The 13854-nt window shown below is 47.3% G+C and overlaps 1 protein-coding gene across 4 annotated transcripts in view; it reads left to right on the forward strand.

Annotated features, from left to right (window-relative positions):
• Nucleotides 1-3338: 3338 nt before the first annotated feature.
• Nucleotides 3339-13854, forward strand: part of HERC3 (HECT and RLD domain containing E3 ubiquitin protein ligase 3) — a 55568-nt gene continuing 45052 nt past the window's right edge. For 3 of the 4 annotated variants that reach the window (XR_008820958.1, XM_056332828.1, XM_056332833.1), the window contains exons 1-2: nucleotides 6905-6926; nucleotides 8261-8518. Coding sequence is in view for 3 of the 4 variants with exons in the window: in XM_056332828.1 (XP_056188803.1) it covers nucleotides 8293-8518 (226 nt within the window). In the remaining variant the exon portion in view is untranslated. Of the gene's footprint in view, nucleotides 3412-6904; nucleotides 6927-8260; nucleotides 8519-13854 lie in introns of those variants that run through there. The other variant, XM_056332809.1, reaches the window with a different exon arrangement.

The raw sequence follows: 13854 nt of genomic DNA on the forward strand, positions 1-13854 counted from the left end.
GGCGACAGGAAGAGGGGAAGTAGTGCCTAGGAGGATGCCAGCTGCCAGCCAAGGGGAGCAAGGGGACATGCCCTGTGGAGAGCTAACCCCTGTCCCCCTCACCCTCCTGGGGCAGACAATGCACCAGAGGGATGCTTGCGTCCTCTGGGAAAGGCACTACCCTGCTGCAGGTGTATCTTTGTGGAAAGAGGGAACTGGCAGAAACCCCAAGCTGTTGTCCCCATTGAGCCAGAGGGTCCCCATCCCATGCCCAGCTGATGCTGCCACACCATCGCAGCTTTCTGTTGTGGCAGCTTAGCCCACTGTTCTTCACCAGCCTGTTCCTGGCTGCTTATTTCATTTTTCATGGTTTTTTTCTAAGCCTCCTTTAGGCCTTGGAAATCCAGAGTGATCTTCTGTGCTGTGCAACTGCACAAAAGATGCATTCTGTTTGGATTTCAAAATAGCCCATTAGCGATTAAATGATAATAGGTTTATTTAGAGCCTAGAGGAATTTCCTTCTCATCATGTATGATGCAACATCACATGGGAGATTAAAGCTCAGCGTAACTTTCAAGGCTATTTTTAATTTGTCCTCAAATAAGCCCCACTTTCATAAAAAAAAAAAAAGACCTTCAGAGGGAGGAGAGTATTTTTTTTCTGTATTACTGTTTTCTGAAATGAATTTGAGCACCAAGCTGTGTCTATATTTTCTCAAGCGATGCTCATTATAAAGTATGCAGGGGAATACAACATGAGTGAGTTTAAAAGGCTTTACACAGGCAGCAAAAGTATATTGAACCTGCAGCAGGAATTATTTTTAGACCACTTGCCTAATCTCAGCATCACCTGTAGAGAAGTGCAAGAGCCTGGCAGAGTAGCTGATGTAACCAGGGTGCATCTGGGGTGATCAGGACACCCCAGCAGCTTGTAAGCCATGGGAAATGAAGGAGGTAGCCTGGTGAAGTGTGTTAGGGGTGAGCTTCATGCTGGATTTGCTGCAGAGGACACCATGCAGAAATACTGCTTCCATAGGAGGTAGTGAGACCTTGCTTTGGCTGGCTAATCCCTAGCTGAGCCCCTCTGAAAAATAGTTCCTTAACATGTGAAGGGCCAAAAGAGAAAGAATACAGAAGAGTTTATTGCTTCCAGAGCAACACAGAGGCATCAGTGGCCCCATAGAAGGATTTTTCCCATCCACAACAGCTTTCTAGCCCAGATGCCTGGGGCATAGACTTGTGGCCTTTGTGGTGGTTTCCCTGCGGCGGCGGGCTCTGTGGCTAGCTTTCCTGCCCTCCTCAGGCTGCTATATTGGTGACAAGCTCTGACAACAAGCAGGACTGATTAGGCATAAAGCATCACTACCACTGCAGAGCCCCGTTAAAAGGTCTGTGCTGTGGCCTGTCGGAGCAGAAGGCTACCAACAGCACCTCGTGAAGGATGCTGGAGGAAAACACCAGCTGGAAGAGGGATCTCAAGGCAGGTGAAAGCTCCACCACAGAACACTAATGAGGAGTAACTTGTATTACCACAACGTGAAGGAGACCTCACCTCACCGACGCAGCCTGACCACCCATGGTGAGGAAGACCCACAAGGTTCTTAGGAAGAAATCCGCCGTGGCAGCAGCCCGCAGAGGGAGCTGTGCACAGCGGAGTGCGGACACACACGGAACCGGCTTGTTTTGGTGTTATTTAGAATTTTATCCATTCATGAAGGAGCAGCCTCGGAAGCTCTCCGCGAAGCTGACATGTAGCCAGTTGGAAATTGATTTAAGCAAGAGACTCCTGGCTCCTTCGGGCGAATTGCAGGCTTTGCTCTCTCCTCTGCTTCTTTTTTTTGCTTTTTTGTCTGTACTGTCTCCTCCTTGATTACTCAGAGGAAACCCCAGTATAAAGGGAAACGCTGATTATTTTGCAAAGGCCTCCAGATGATGAAATAAATAAAAACAAAACAAAAACCAAAGGACATTTTTTCCTCTGTGCTTTTAGTTATTCTAGAAGCTTCTTGTAGCACTGGTTAAGTAAAAGCTGTTATGTCACAGGTGTAATTTTACACTAGAGAGTAGCTCTTTTTATGCTAAGCATGCAGGATCCATGCAAACACAGGTGAATTTTTATCTGATACGTGGCACATTGCATGCTGAGTATGTAAATACTGCAGACTGTCAGACTGTAGCGTAAGGGAGATGAATACTGTGGTCACCGGACTTGCTTTAGGGACCTCTTTCCCCAGCCCAAGCCCTTGCAAACATCTCTGTGTGGTTTGCTCAAATATTGGCTGTCATTTTGATGAGGTGAGTGGGATCCAGCTTGTGCATTGGTCTAGCAGCGTACATAGTCTTCTTCTAAATGGATGGCATTAAAATCAGAAAATGAGTACTCAGGAGTTATGTAAGTGCTTGCTCATTGGTGTCTTTTTTTTTTTTTCTTCCCCCTCTTTCTCCCGAAGAGATTTATACTTTGACCGCAAATATTTTCCTAAGGTCGAAACTCTGTATAAAATGTGTGAGTTCACCAAATAAACAAGCCCACCAGGTGCCTAGAGGCCACCTAAAATTCAAGCTGAAAAAAAAGGAGAGGGGAAAGGAACTGACTATTGTTATTAATAAGTGGTATTTCACGCTTAACAAAGCAACGAGTGTCATTCCAAACCGTGGAGAGCGGGCTTGCCCTTGAGACCTTCGGTTAGAATAGCTTAAATCGTAGCTTATTTGCACAGGCTGAGCTTTGCCCATGGATTTCTGCTGCCCCAGCGCTGCACCGACGGGCTCACTGGCCTGGGCTTTGCGGTCACAGCCCTCGGCCGCAGTTTGCGGCCTGAGCGGGTTACCCGCAGGCTCGGCCCTGGCAGCCTCAGCCCCGGCGGCACAGCGGGACGGCGGGCGGCCACCAGGAGCTCCCGGCGCCAGGCAAAGGGGGTTCCCTGAGGAGACCTTCCTGGGGGTCCAGGCAGAAATAGCGACACAGCGTCCCCCAGGAATTGGCGCCCCGCTGCCCCAAGAAGCGGGCCGCAGTCACTGCCAGCCGCCAGCAGGCCGGGGGGGGCCGGCTGGCTCCCGTCTCGCCGCTGCTTCCGCCAGGCTGCCGGGCCTGGCCCGCCCCGAGCCAGCCGCCCCAGCCTGGGGCTGCCCGTCGCGGTGCCGGGGACTGCCCGGGAGAAGCGTGCCCGGTAAAGCGCCGAGCGGCTGCGGGGGGGCCGCAGCAGGCACCGACACCGCCCGCCGGCGGGCACCCACCGACTGACAGAGCGCCCCGCCCCGCTCTGCGCGGAGCGAGGCGGGGCGGGGTGTAGCGCCCGGCTCCGATTTGTGCTCGGGGTCCGGCCCCGCGCTTCCCATTGGCTGCCTGGCGCCGTCACTCCCGCCGGCGGCAGCGGCATCAGGGGGCTGGACTTCCTCGTTGCCGCGGCGGCAGCGGCGGGGCCGGTGGCAGGTGAGCGGAGGGGTGCGGGGCCGCGGCGGGTCGGGGCGCGGGGTCGGCGGCAGCTGCTTGCCTCAGGTGTCCTGCTGGCCGTCGGAGCCCCGCTGGCGTGGGCCCGAGCTCGGACCCGCCGCGCTAGGGCTGGGCCGGGCCTGGCCTCGCTCAGCGCGGCGACGGCCGGGGTAGGGAGAGCCCGGCTCCCCGGTGGGGCTGCTGCCGTCGTCCCGGTACCGAAGGGGTGTGTGTGGGGTGCGGCGCTAGGGGCGACAGCGCGGGGGGGCGCGGAGCGGTGCGGCGGCATGGCGGAGCCCCGCGGCCCACCCCCAGCTCGCCGCCTTCTCTGGCGCTGGACGCGCGTCCCCGGGCGGGGCCTCCCCGGGCCGGTGCGGGGCGCCGGGGGCTGCGGTGGGGCCTGCCCGGCGCGGCTGCCTGCGGGGGGTGACTGTGGCCGCCGCTGTCCGTCCCCGGGAGCGGGGGGTTGGTGGCAGACGGGAAGCGCCGGCCTAGGCGGGGGGCGGCGGCGGGGAGCGCGGAAACCGAGAAGCCTGTGGCTGGGGTGGGAGCAGGGAGGTGCTCTTACGGGGTGGCAGGTGGGGGCGATGCGGGTCTCCTGTGACTTTATTTATCTGTTTGGGGTTGTTTTTTTTTTTTTCTGCGGGGCCGCCTCTGGCTGTGAGGGCATGTGGTTATGCAATGGAAGGGCTTTGTTTCTGCCTTGGCTCCTGTGCCGTTACACCTTGAGTTTTCTTGCTTTACAGCCTGGTCTACACTGGACAGTGAGTTGGAGTAGGGTGAAGGCAAAAGGAAGAAGAAAGCGGGCTTGGAGGCTTAGTGGCAGAAAAGAAGCAGTAAACCCCTTCGGTATTGGGCAATGCTGATAAAAGGAGCACATTTTCTTGCTGAAATCTCACAAACAGCAGGGAGGGAAAAAAACTTGTTTGTTTGTACCTTGCCAGTTGGCAGGTCTCTTTGTTCAGAGAGCGTTCAGTCTTGAGTGTTGCTTGATGCAAGCACGGTTTTTATTTAACTTTCTCAGAAGGGGTGTAGTTGTGATCACAGCTATGGCTTTAGAATATGTTTGTACCATGGTGTGAAGAGTCTGTACGGTCGTGATAGCTATTGAAAACGAAAAAACCTCACAAAATAAAACACATCCTGTCATGATTTTGCATGCAGCATTATTATTTTTCCAAACCACCAGGGCTGTTCTGTCTCCAAGGGATATGTACTTATTATGTCATCTGAGCCTTATTATGGCAGAGGGTGGATCTTCCACCCACAAGAGATTTCCTCAAAATATTCTCCACAGTGTGGGGCTTTCCTATCTCTAGTTGTGCTGTGTACATCCTTCACTGTTTTGATGGTGAATTATTCCTGGAATGTCAGGGTTCGAGGATGCTGGGTTATATCTTTACGTCTCCCTTCCCTCCCATGTTTGGTTTTTTTTTTTTTTCTGTATGGGGAGCATCTGCAAGTGATCAGCTTTGTTGCATTACATCTGTTCTTATCTCTAAAACATGAGTACCAAACTGGCTGTGTTGTGGTCTGTGAAGAACAGGAACATGTGATGTGGATGGGTACTGCAGCTCTTGCCCTTTTTGCAACCCAATTTTTAAAAGTGACTGGAAACTTTAATGCCGTAACTAATGCATTCAAAGAAAGACAACTTCCTTGAGAGCTTCTTCCTGAAGATAAAAACATTTTTAAGGTGTTTCAAGTTGAGCACTAGGAATAGTCACTTGTAAAATTTCAGATAAGTGAATATAACCCTTACCTATATGTTATATATGTGTGTGTATGTGCACATATGTCTGTGTTAGTGCCTGCCCACACTAGAGACTTTTTATGTAATTGTTTTGGTGTGAGGAGGGTATGCGGTTTGTAGGGGTAGCTTGCAGTGTGTAACATGCATTTTTATTTTTTCTGCTAATGTCAAAGAAGAGTAACTGCCTTAACCAGGTTAGAAATGGAGTGTGAAATTGTCATTTGAAGCCCTGTGTTTCAGGATACAGCTCCTACTTGAATACATGATGTATTAAGGCTTGGAGCAGCTTTTCTGGGGGGAGGAAAAAACCAAACATTAAACGTTTGTGGCTTTAAAAATGTGCTATGTCTTCAAAATAAGTGAATTAAAAATGTGGTTCAGCAGGCCACCAGGAAATATTTAGCTGTGCCTGTATGCTCAAATGGAAAGTGGCTATCTTGGCTTTTGCTCTTGAGTGGGAAGTGCTGCTGCTCTGTGCCCTTTGGAAAAGAGCTGCACAGGGATTTATCAGCAAAATGTTTGGCTGGTAGGGGGGGTGGCATTAAATGGAGATGGTTTAAAAAGCTAACCAAAAATCTGGTTAAGACCAGATTTTCTAAAGGGTCTGGTGTGCCTCGTCATCTGCTGTAGGGATTGATAAACTTAAGGGTGCTTCAGAAAATCTGGCTGCTAGCATGAATTGAGGGTTGGACTCCTCCGAAATAGCAGCCTAGTGTGCATGTGAATTACTGGGAGTTTGAACTTTTCCTGTTTTAAATAGCATCTTACCCAGAGGGAAAAACCACCTCTTACCAATTGTGTTGCATCCCCTCCCTGTTACAGCAACTTCTTGTGTGGAATGTGAATACAAGGAAAGTAATTAAAGTATTTTTAGCATTTTAAATGAAATTAGGGCTAGGAAATATGACTGTACTCTATGGGGATTTGACTGTTCAGAAACCCTTTTAGAAAGAGATCCCAAATTAATATTTAGCTCATGTTGCACAATGTCATTGTGGTTCAAGTCATATGGTGGTGGAGTCTTCAGCTCAGAGGCAACATCCACTTATACTAGCAGGGAATATGATCTTTGGATCGTCAGGTTTGCTGCTATTGTGTTGCTTTCATCTTTGTATTGAGGTAGTTCCCCAGGCTGAGAGAAATGGCAGTCCTACATTTCTGCTGTTTCTGATGTCAGTTTTGAAATAATTCCCTCCCTTAGTGTTGCCACCTTCAGGGTGTTGCTTCTGCTGTTCGGTGGGTTTTTTTTTGAGGCGGAACATGAAGTTCTCTATAAATATAGCAGTTGTGTCATTTAAGGCACATGCATGCACTTCCAATTTTACTGTGTCCCACAGCATTCCTATTCTTAGTGTAGGAAATAGTGTAGCCAGCATAGAGGGCATCTTCTGTCAGGCTTTTGTGCTGAGGGGCAACTAAGTACAGAGTATACACAATGACAAATTTAACTAGACGGAGCCTTGTAACCTCCTGCTTTTTCCTGTGGGTGCTCTGGAGCTGGCAAGTGATAAGCACATGTGTAGGTGGGAACTGAATTATGCTATAAAGGAATAAGGGCTGTTGGAGATCAATGGGATTCATAGTGTGCTTTAAAGCCCCTAATAAGAGATCCTGGTAAACAGTTCGTGGTAGGAAATAGCACCACTGATGAAGTACAGCTGGAAAATCCAATCTTCTCCCTCCCCCATCCAGCTCCGTCTTGCCTCAGTGGAAGACACCACACCTGTCTGTGTGACCACAGCTGACAGGCAAGGATAGTGGGGTAAGAGATGAACACCCATTGCTTAGGGCTTAGATTAGGAAAGGCTTTACTACTAATACCTAGAGCTTGAATTAGCACCAGGCTTTGGAAACAAGCCAAATGCATGCATTTCCTACCTGCTCAGAGTGTGAGGAGTCGTCTTGTTTCTTTGAGGAATCTGTGGCACTTAAAGGGTTACCTTTTGCTTTTTAATCCTGTGCTAAGATAGTAAATGCTGCTGTGGTAAATTGCCTTAGTTTGAAACTTGGCACAGGTTTGTTTGAGGAGACTTGATGTCTCAGGTCTTTCATTCTTTTATCTTCTTCCCTTTACAAAAAAAGCTTTAATCGGTTTCTGGTTCCAGCAAAGGAGTTCTCATTATCCTAATAATATAGTGTGTTTAACAAGTAACCCAAACCTATTGAGGTTAGGAGTGACAAGGGAGTGTTACTAACATTTTTCATGTGCTTCTTTTGGAATAAGAGTGGTTTCCCTACCCCTCGCTCTTCTGCACTAGCATGCTGTTGTCGTTATCAAGTTCAGGCTGAGCAATTCCTTGGGCCTTTTATTGCTGTTTTTTTTTTTTTCTCTAACCATGTTACACCGCTCTCTGAAATCCCTGGCTTTCACTGAGCGCAGTACAAAAGATGACACCTCACTGCTGACAGGTTGCATCAGTGTTATCTGCCCGTTACTGTTGGGGCCAAGCTGTCAGTGTGCTGCTGCATGTGAACTGCTGCTTCTGGGGACGTTCTTGCTGTGGTTTAGGGATGTGTGTGTACACGCACGTATTTGGGATTGCGAGAACATGTTCAGTTGAGCAAAATATTTCTTGATACGGATTTAACAGAAACAACAGTTCTGCATTGGGCAATACACCACAAATGCCTGTGTCAGTCTGTTCAGGACAGTATGATCACCTTTGAGATAAAAAAAAAAAAGTCTTTAAAAATTTTAATAATGGCCTCAAATGTGACACTAACTCTAAAAGTTCGCATTTAGACCTGTTAGTCTAAAAAGCAGTACAGTTGGTTTGGGGGGTTGATTGATTTTTGGATTTTGAAGTAGAGTGATTTTGCTGAAATAAAAGCTCGGGGCTGCTGGGTTTCAGAATGCTTCTAGTGCCTTACAGATGGAGATGATCATGGCACCAAGGTGCTGACTCAGCACCTGAGCTGTTTTGATTCTTTGTATAATGAAATCCCGTTTTACTGGCAGTCTGCAAGCCTGACAGTCATGCAGGAAATGCATTTTTTTGGTTGTTTCCACCTCCTAATCTGACCGTCTTATCTCTGTAGGTTCACTTGTTAAGAACTCACATAATTCACGCTCCTCCCCCTGTTTCTCTTGCCCAGGAAGGATACATGACTTGCTGAAAAGGGAGAAAATGCTATGCTGGGGTTACTCGTCTTTTGGACAGCCTGGGATAGGTAGCAACCTCCAGGTCATCATTCCTGAACCACAGGTGTATGGATTCATTCATGACAGAAATGTCAAGGAGGTGGCATGTGGAGGAAACCACTCCGTGTTCCTGTTGGAAGATGGCGAAGTGTATACCTGTGGCTTGAACACCAAAGGCCAACTGGGGCATGACTGTGAAGGAAGTAAGCCAGGTAAGCCTGCTTTCTATATGTTCTTCAAACCAACTTGAGCCTGGTGGGACACAAGATTATGGAAGCTGCTTTGTGCTGATTGTTCTGGAGCTGAAATAGGTAACAGAGCTGAAAATCATGTGTAATAACAGAGTGATGATGCTGAATAATATATTTGTTGGCTCTGGAAAGCCAAAGCTGAGCAGCATGGATCAGGAGGCAGGTCTGCTCAGTTTGTCTGGGAAATGCATCAAAACAGAGGCAAGCGCAGATGGTCTCTCAGGGCAGACTTTGTTATTTGGCATTATGTTGTCATCTTATAAAAGGAAAGAGAGGGCTATGAGTCACATGTTTTCTGCTTTGCCTTTCCAATTGCACTGCATCATTATGCCAACTCTTGTTCAGTTATTGTTGGGGAATTTTGTCGTTTACATCAAAGGGAAGAGATCTGTGTTGTGATTAGTTGTGGAGAAAAAACCTGGGTTTTGGCCAAGGGGGTTTATAAGTTGTTTTCCCCTCTTGGAGATCTCTTGTCAACTAGTGCCTTCACGCTTTCTTAATCTAGAAGGTCATTGTAGCCTTGTGTTCTTCAGACTCAAATTGCATTTTCTTCATTGTGTTTCAATGGGCAGAACCTGTGTGTGCAGAGCCACAGGCAGCTAATGCCTCCCCTTCTCAGGGTGGGGTGGTTTAATTGTGTATTGTTGAGAAACCCTAAAGCCTTTCTTACGGATGTTCTCTTGAACGTTGGCCTTCCAATTCACCTTGGAAGGTGAATTGGAACTTCTTGGTTTTGGCATGTGGTAAAGGTACAGGTATTCTGTTTCCATAATACAATAAAAATCCCTCTGTAGATAATTGGAGCAATAAGACATCTTTCCTCAAACTGCAGGCTACCCTCTGCAGGGATTGGGGCTTTTGTAGCGTACACTGTTACTGCATGATAGAGCTATGGGATGGGTACAAAATAACCAGTTCCCCATGTAGCATGTGCAAACCTGACCTGACTGATTCCACTGCTCCTTTGTCCTGTCAGTGTGCCTTTTGGTTCTTTCTTTCAAAATGAGGTGGTACCTGTTGGATGCTGTATGTCCGTGGTGCTGGATTAGAGGAGTTGACCTTGAATCTGGCCTCCCGTGCTTTTCCTATAAATGTTTTCTAGGCAATTACTAAAGGAGGTTGGCATTCAGGAGTGCTTAAGTCCTCTCTGTGTGCAACCACTATTCATCTTCTGAGGACTTGTAAATTTAGGCTCTGGAATTAATGAGATGCTTGTAAAGGGAAGCCAAGCCTAGTGAATATTCCATCCAACCTGATGAGGATACTTCATCCTGCAAATAGCCTAACTAGCTGCATGACTCTAGTGCAGAGGCCCCAGAAATTCAGCTCTGAGTTCTGTAAAAAGATACGTATTAGGAGAAGCATCTTTGGGCTAGCCTGCTATTTAGCTATGAAATAAAACAAGCATAAGATGATAATGAAAATGTGGGCTTCACAGTGAGTAGATGATCAGAACTGGAAATGGATCTCATGAATCCTGAAGTGTAGACCTCTAGCAGCTAGGCAACCCTGCCTTCAGCTAGGGCTATGGAAGAGGGGCGGTCTGAGATTTGGAAATAGAAATAAGTTATTTGGGTTTGATCTCAAGTGCCCTTCTCCTACCCCTTTAATTAAGGGACTGTCACTAAGATGTGACACCAACTCCCAGTTACCTTGCAAGTTTTGCATATTCTGAAAAAGGTTCTGCAGTGCTGCTCTCTAAGGACCCTGTGACCACCCTTGAGAAACCATATCTCTACCGTAAACATGGCCTTACTGGCCGTGCCTGCAGTGGGGTTTCTGCTGACTGGGACAGGTGGAAGGGGTGTGCTGTAAAGCAAGGAACAGCTTCTTTTTTTTTTTTTAGCTCATGGTGAACAGTCACAGAAGTCTTTACAATAACAGCAGTAAACTGGGGAGAGTCCTGTCCTAAGTGCTGCTTTGTGTGGGTCTGCTTTGGCTTGCGGCAATGGGAGCTGAATTTTGTAGTTCTCCTTTGCAAGTAGGAATGACAAGAATCGAGCCCTCCTCTTTCACCCCACCTCCCCTGCATGGGATAAAGACAACCTTACACCTTCTGTGTAGAAAGGCATGTCAAAGATCATCTTTCTCATTTTCCATTAGTTGTGAACCTATGAATGAAGCAGTGTCTGATAAGAGGTGAAGAGGTATGTGTGGGGCATGGGCCCTGAGCTGTTGAAGGTGGTAGGGAGGAGGCTGTCAGGAGGTCTCTGAGGTAGAAAATGGAAGAAATGCCTGGAACTGGGAGTCTTGCAGCTGCATCTCTCCAGCCTCTGCTGGACAGGGCAGGGTGGGCTGTGGCCTCTTGGTTTTACTATCTTATGGCTTAATTCTGCCTAGCCTGTGTGGGCAGCTGGAGTGGCTAACCTCTGCCTGGCTCTGGAGGTGAGCTGCATCTCCTGCTGCAGGAGGCTGGGACGCAATACTGATTGCCCCCTCTGGGCAGCCCCTGGAGAGCCCCCTCTGGACTTCAGAAATGCTTGGCATGGCCTGAAGAGTGGCTTCGTTGTGTTGGCGAGTAACATCAAGACATGAAAATATACAGGTCTTGGACCTTTTGAAGGCTGGATGGCTTCAGAGGAGTGGACCTTCTGCCCCGGTCAGTACTCGCAAGAGGAAGCTCCCTCTTACCTGTCTCACTTCTTCATGTGTGTGTCTGTACAGCTTATGCTGCCAGCATACTGAAAGCTCCTGTTAGTGTTTTCAGAATATACGATCACATTGTTTAATCGGTGATGGTTATTTCCCAGAATGGTGTCTGCTTGTGAATAAAATTCTCGGACTTTGCAATGCGCTGAACATGGATCTAACCCTGTTCTCCTTGCAAAGCTTGCAGGTTTTGCTAATGACTTCCAGTGGGAGAAGAGTTACTATATTTGCAGTGAGTGCTTTTGAAGACTTTGCATCCTTTTCTTCCCTTACTATGTCTTCCAAATAATTATTCTTTTCTTTTGTTCTACCTGTTTACACATACCTGTAGTAAGAGGATTCAATTTTGCTTCTCATTCATGCTACTCACAATGTCAAACAGTGGCACAGAGTTTTTCCAGCAATTCCTGTTAGAGGAGCCCGTTAGAGGGCACTTTTTGAAATGAAGAAAATGTGTTAATTAAAAAGCTGTGTTTCCTGTCACATCAGCTGAGTATGTGGATGTAATGCCAAGACAGGGTAGCAGCTGGCAAAGTGGTTCTTGTGCCCCTCTGCTACAGGGAGCAGAAATTACTGGGGAAGTATGCACCACTGAAAAGAATATGAGTCAATGGAGGTTTATTTTCTGGAAGTGCCCTTTCCTTAGATTTTACATTGTGGTGCTAAAATTAATGTTTAAGATGTCTAAGAAGCTTATCCTAACTAAAAGAACGTTCCTTTTGACTACAAGTTAATAGCCTGTGATTGTTTCCAGCTCCCTACTTCTGAGCTAGGGGTAATACTACTACGGGTTCCACCAAAAGCCATCTCCCACACTGTCACACTATTTATAGTTTCATTCCTCCTTTGAATTGTGCTGCTTAGCAAGCTACTTGAGGAGCCCATCCTTCTCGGGGATGGGTACCTGGCTTTGTTAATATTGAAATGACTGTTCTTGCTCATCTCTTTTTTTTTTTTTTTTTTATCTTTTGCCCTGAAACAGCCTGTAGTTCCTCTGCAGTCAATTGGCAGGGATATGCAGGGGGAGATGCTGTCCCAGCATGTTCTCTCACCATGACCATGGTTTATAAAGCTTCTGTCTGACTTGTCCTCATTCTTATTTGTGTTGTTATGCACTTGGGGGCCTCAGTCTCTGACAATGCCTTACGAGAAGCAGCTCTGCCACTTTAGTTGTGAAGTACTAAGCTCGCTGTTCTGCAAAATCAGTCTGCACTAATTTCCTGAGCATCATCAGTTGTTAACATGATGTCTTAACGGGAAGTGATAATTTTGTACTGCAATTGTTTTAGGAAACAAGAAATTTATTCTCTGTAACTAAATTTCCACTTCAGCCCTGTAATTGCACTTGGTTTGATTTTTCTGCGGGTCTGACATGTCTTGAGTTCCTGTGATGATTTTTAGTTAAGTGTCTTATCTGAATGTGTGTGCATATGCTGGGGAACAAAAGACGGGCCCAAGTGCCTAAGGTAAAGGCTCTTCTGGGATTTGGGCTGATTTGTAGAGGAGTGTGAAACGGCTAACTGATTGTTAACCATTTGTAAAGCTTTAAAAACATGATTGAGCCTGAGATGTGGAACTTGTTTTCTGGTCTAGAGAACTGTTCTCTGCAAGTCATTTGGACTTCATTTGACTTCTACTAGTGAGAACCTGGGCTTTTGGTAATTAGTGTCTCAGGTGAGTTACGGGAAAATGTCTGGTGCCAAATTTGTCTCAGACCTTTCTTCTGGTAACATACAGTTGACAAAACCATGTTGTTTTTTTAACCAGACTTCCTGTCTGGATGCAAATGTGTAGGGTAGCATTGCTTCTGTGTGCATTGTGGAATCTATCTGCTCATAGCTGCAGGGCTAGAAATATCATAATTATGTTCAGTCTCCTTCAAAAAGCAGGAAAACCCCACCAAAACAAACAGAAATGCCCCAAACACAAACCCACTAAAATCTCAATCTCCTGGATTTCTCTGAACGCATTGGCCTTTCTTTTCAAACGTAGATCTTCTTGTCCTGAACTTCAGTGCAGGATTGCAGTGACCAGAGACCTCGATGCTCACTGCAGCATGCCTGTTAATCATAAACCCTGTAACAGCTGAGAATTCAGATGTGACACCTGCTTGGAAGGACAGTCTGTATCAATCTCCCTCTTGTAGCCTTTTCCTGTTGGGTGACAGGTCAGCCAGGAGGCCCTGGTTCCTCAGGAGGAGGAGAGGTGGCCAGGCTTCTGTTTGTCAGAACCAGCCATGGAAGTGAGCAGGTTGCAGATGAGGAGGTGTGGGTGCTTCATGGAATAGGTAAGGTTGAGAGCTGCTCACAGGTGGTGTGACAGTGGCAGGGGAATGGTTAGTTCTCCCTACCTTCCTCCTCTTTGCATGAGGAGTGAAGGAATTAAAAAAAAAAAAAAAAAGCTTGATCACCAGTAACTCCAGGAGGTTCCACTAAATGGGCTTTTCAGAGAGGATCTGGGATGGTTTTATGCAGTGGGCATGGAGCTGAGGCTCAGCGTGCAGCTATTGCAGCATTTCCCAGGTGCTGTCGTCTGGAAGAGTCTTGCTTCACATTCATCACATTCTGTCTACATTTCCAAAGCAGACTCGCGTGCCCTGAAAGATGTAGTAGAGGCATGGCAGCACTGCTTGTAGGCATCAGTGCTGC

Source organism: Falco biarmicus, chromosome 1 (genome assembly GCF_023638135.1).
Source record: "Falco biarmicus isolate bFalBia1 chromosome 1, bFalBia1.pri, whole genome shotgun sequence".
NCBI classification, from domain to species: Eukaryota; Metazoa; Chordata; class Aves; order Falconiformes; family Falconidae; genus Falco; species Falco biarmicus.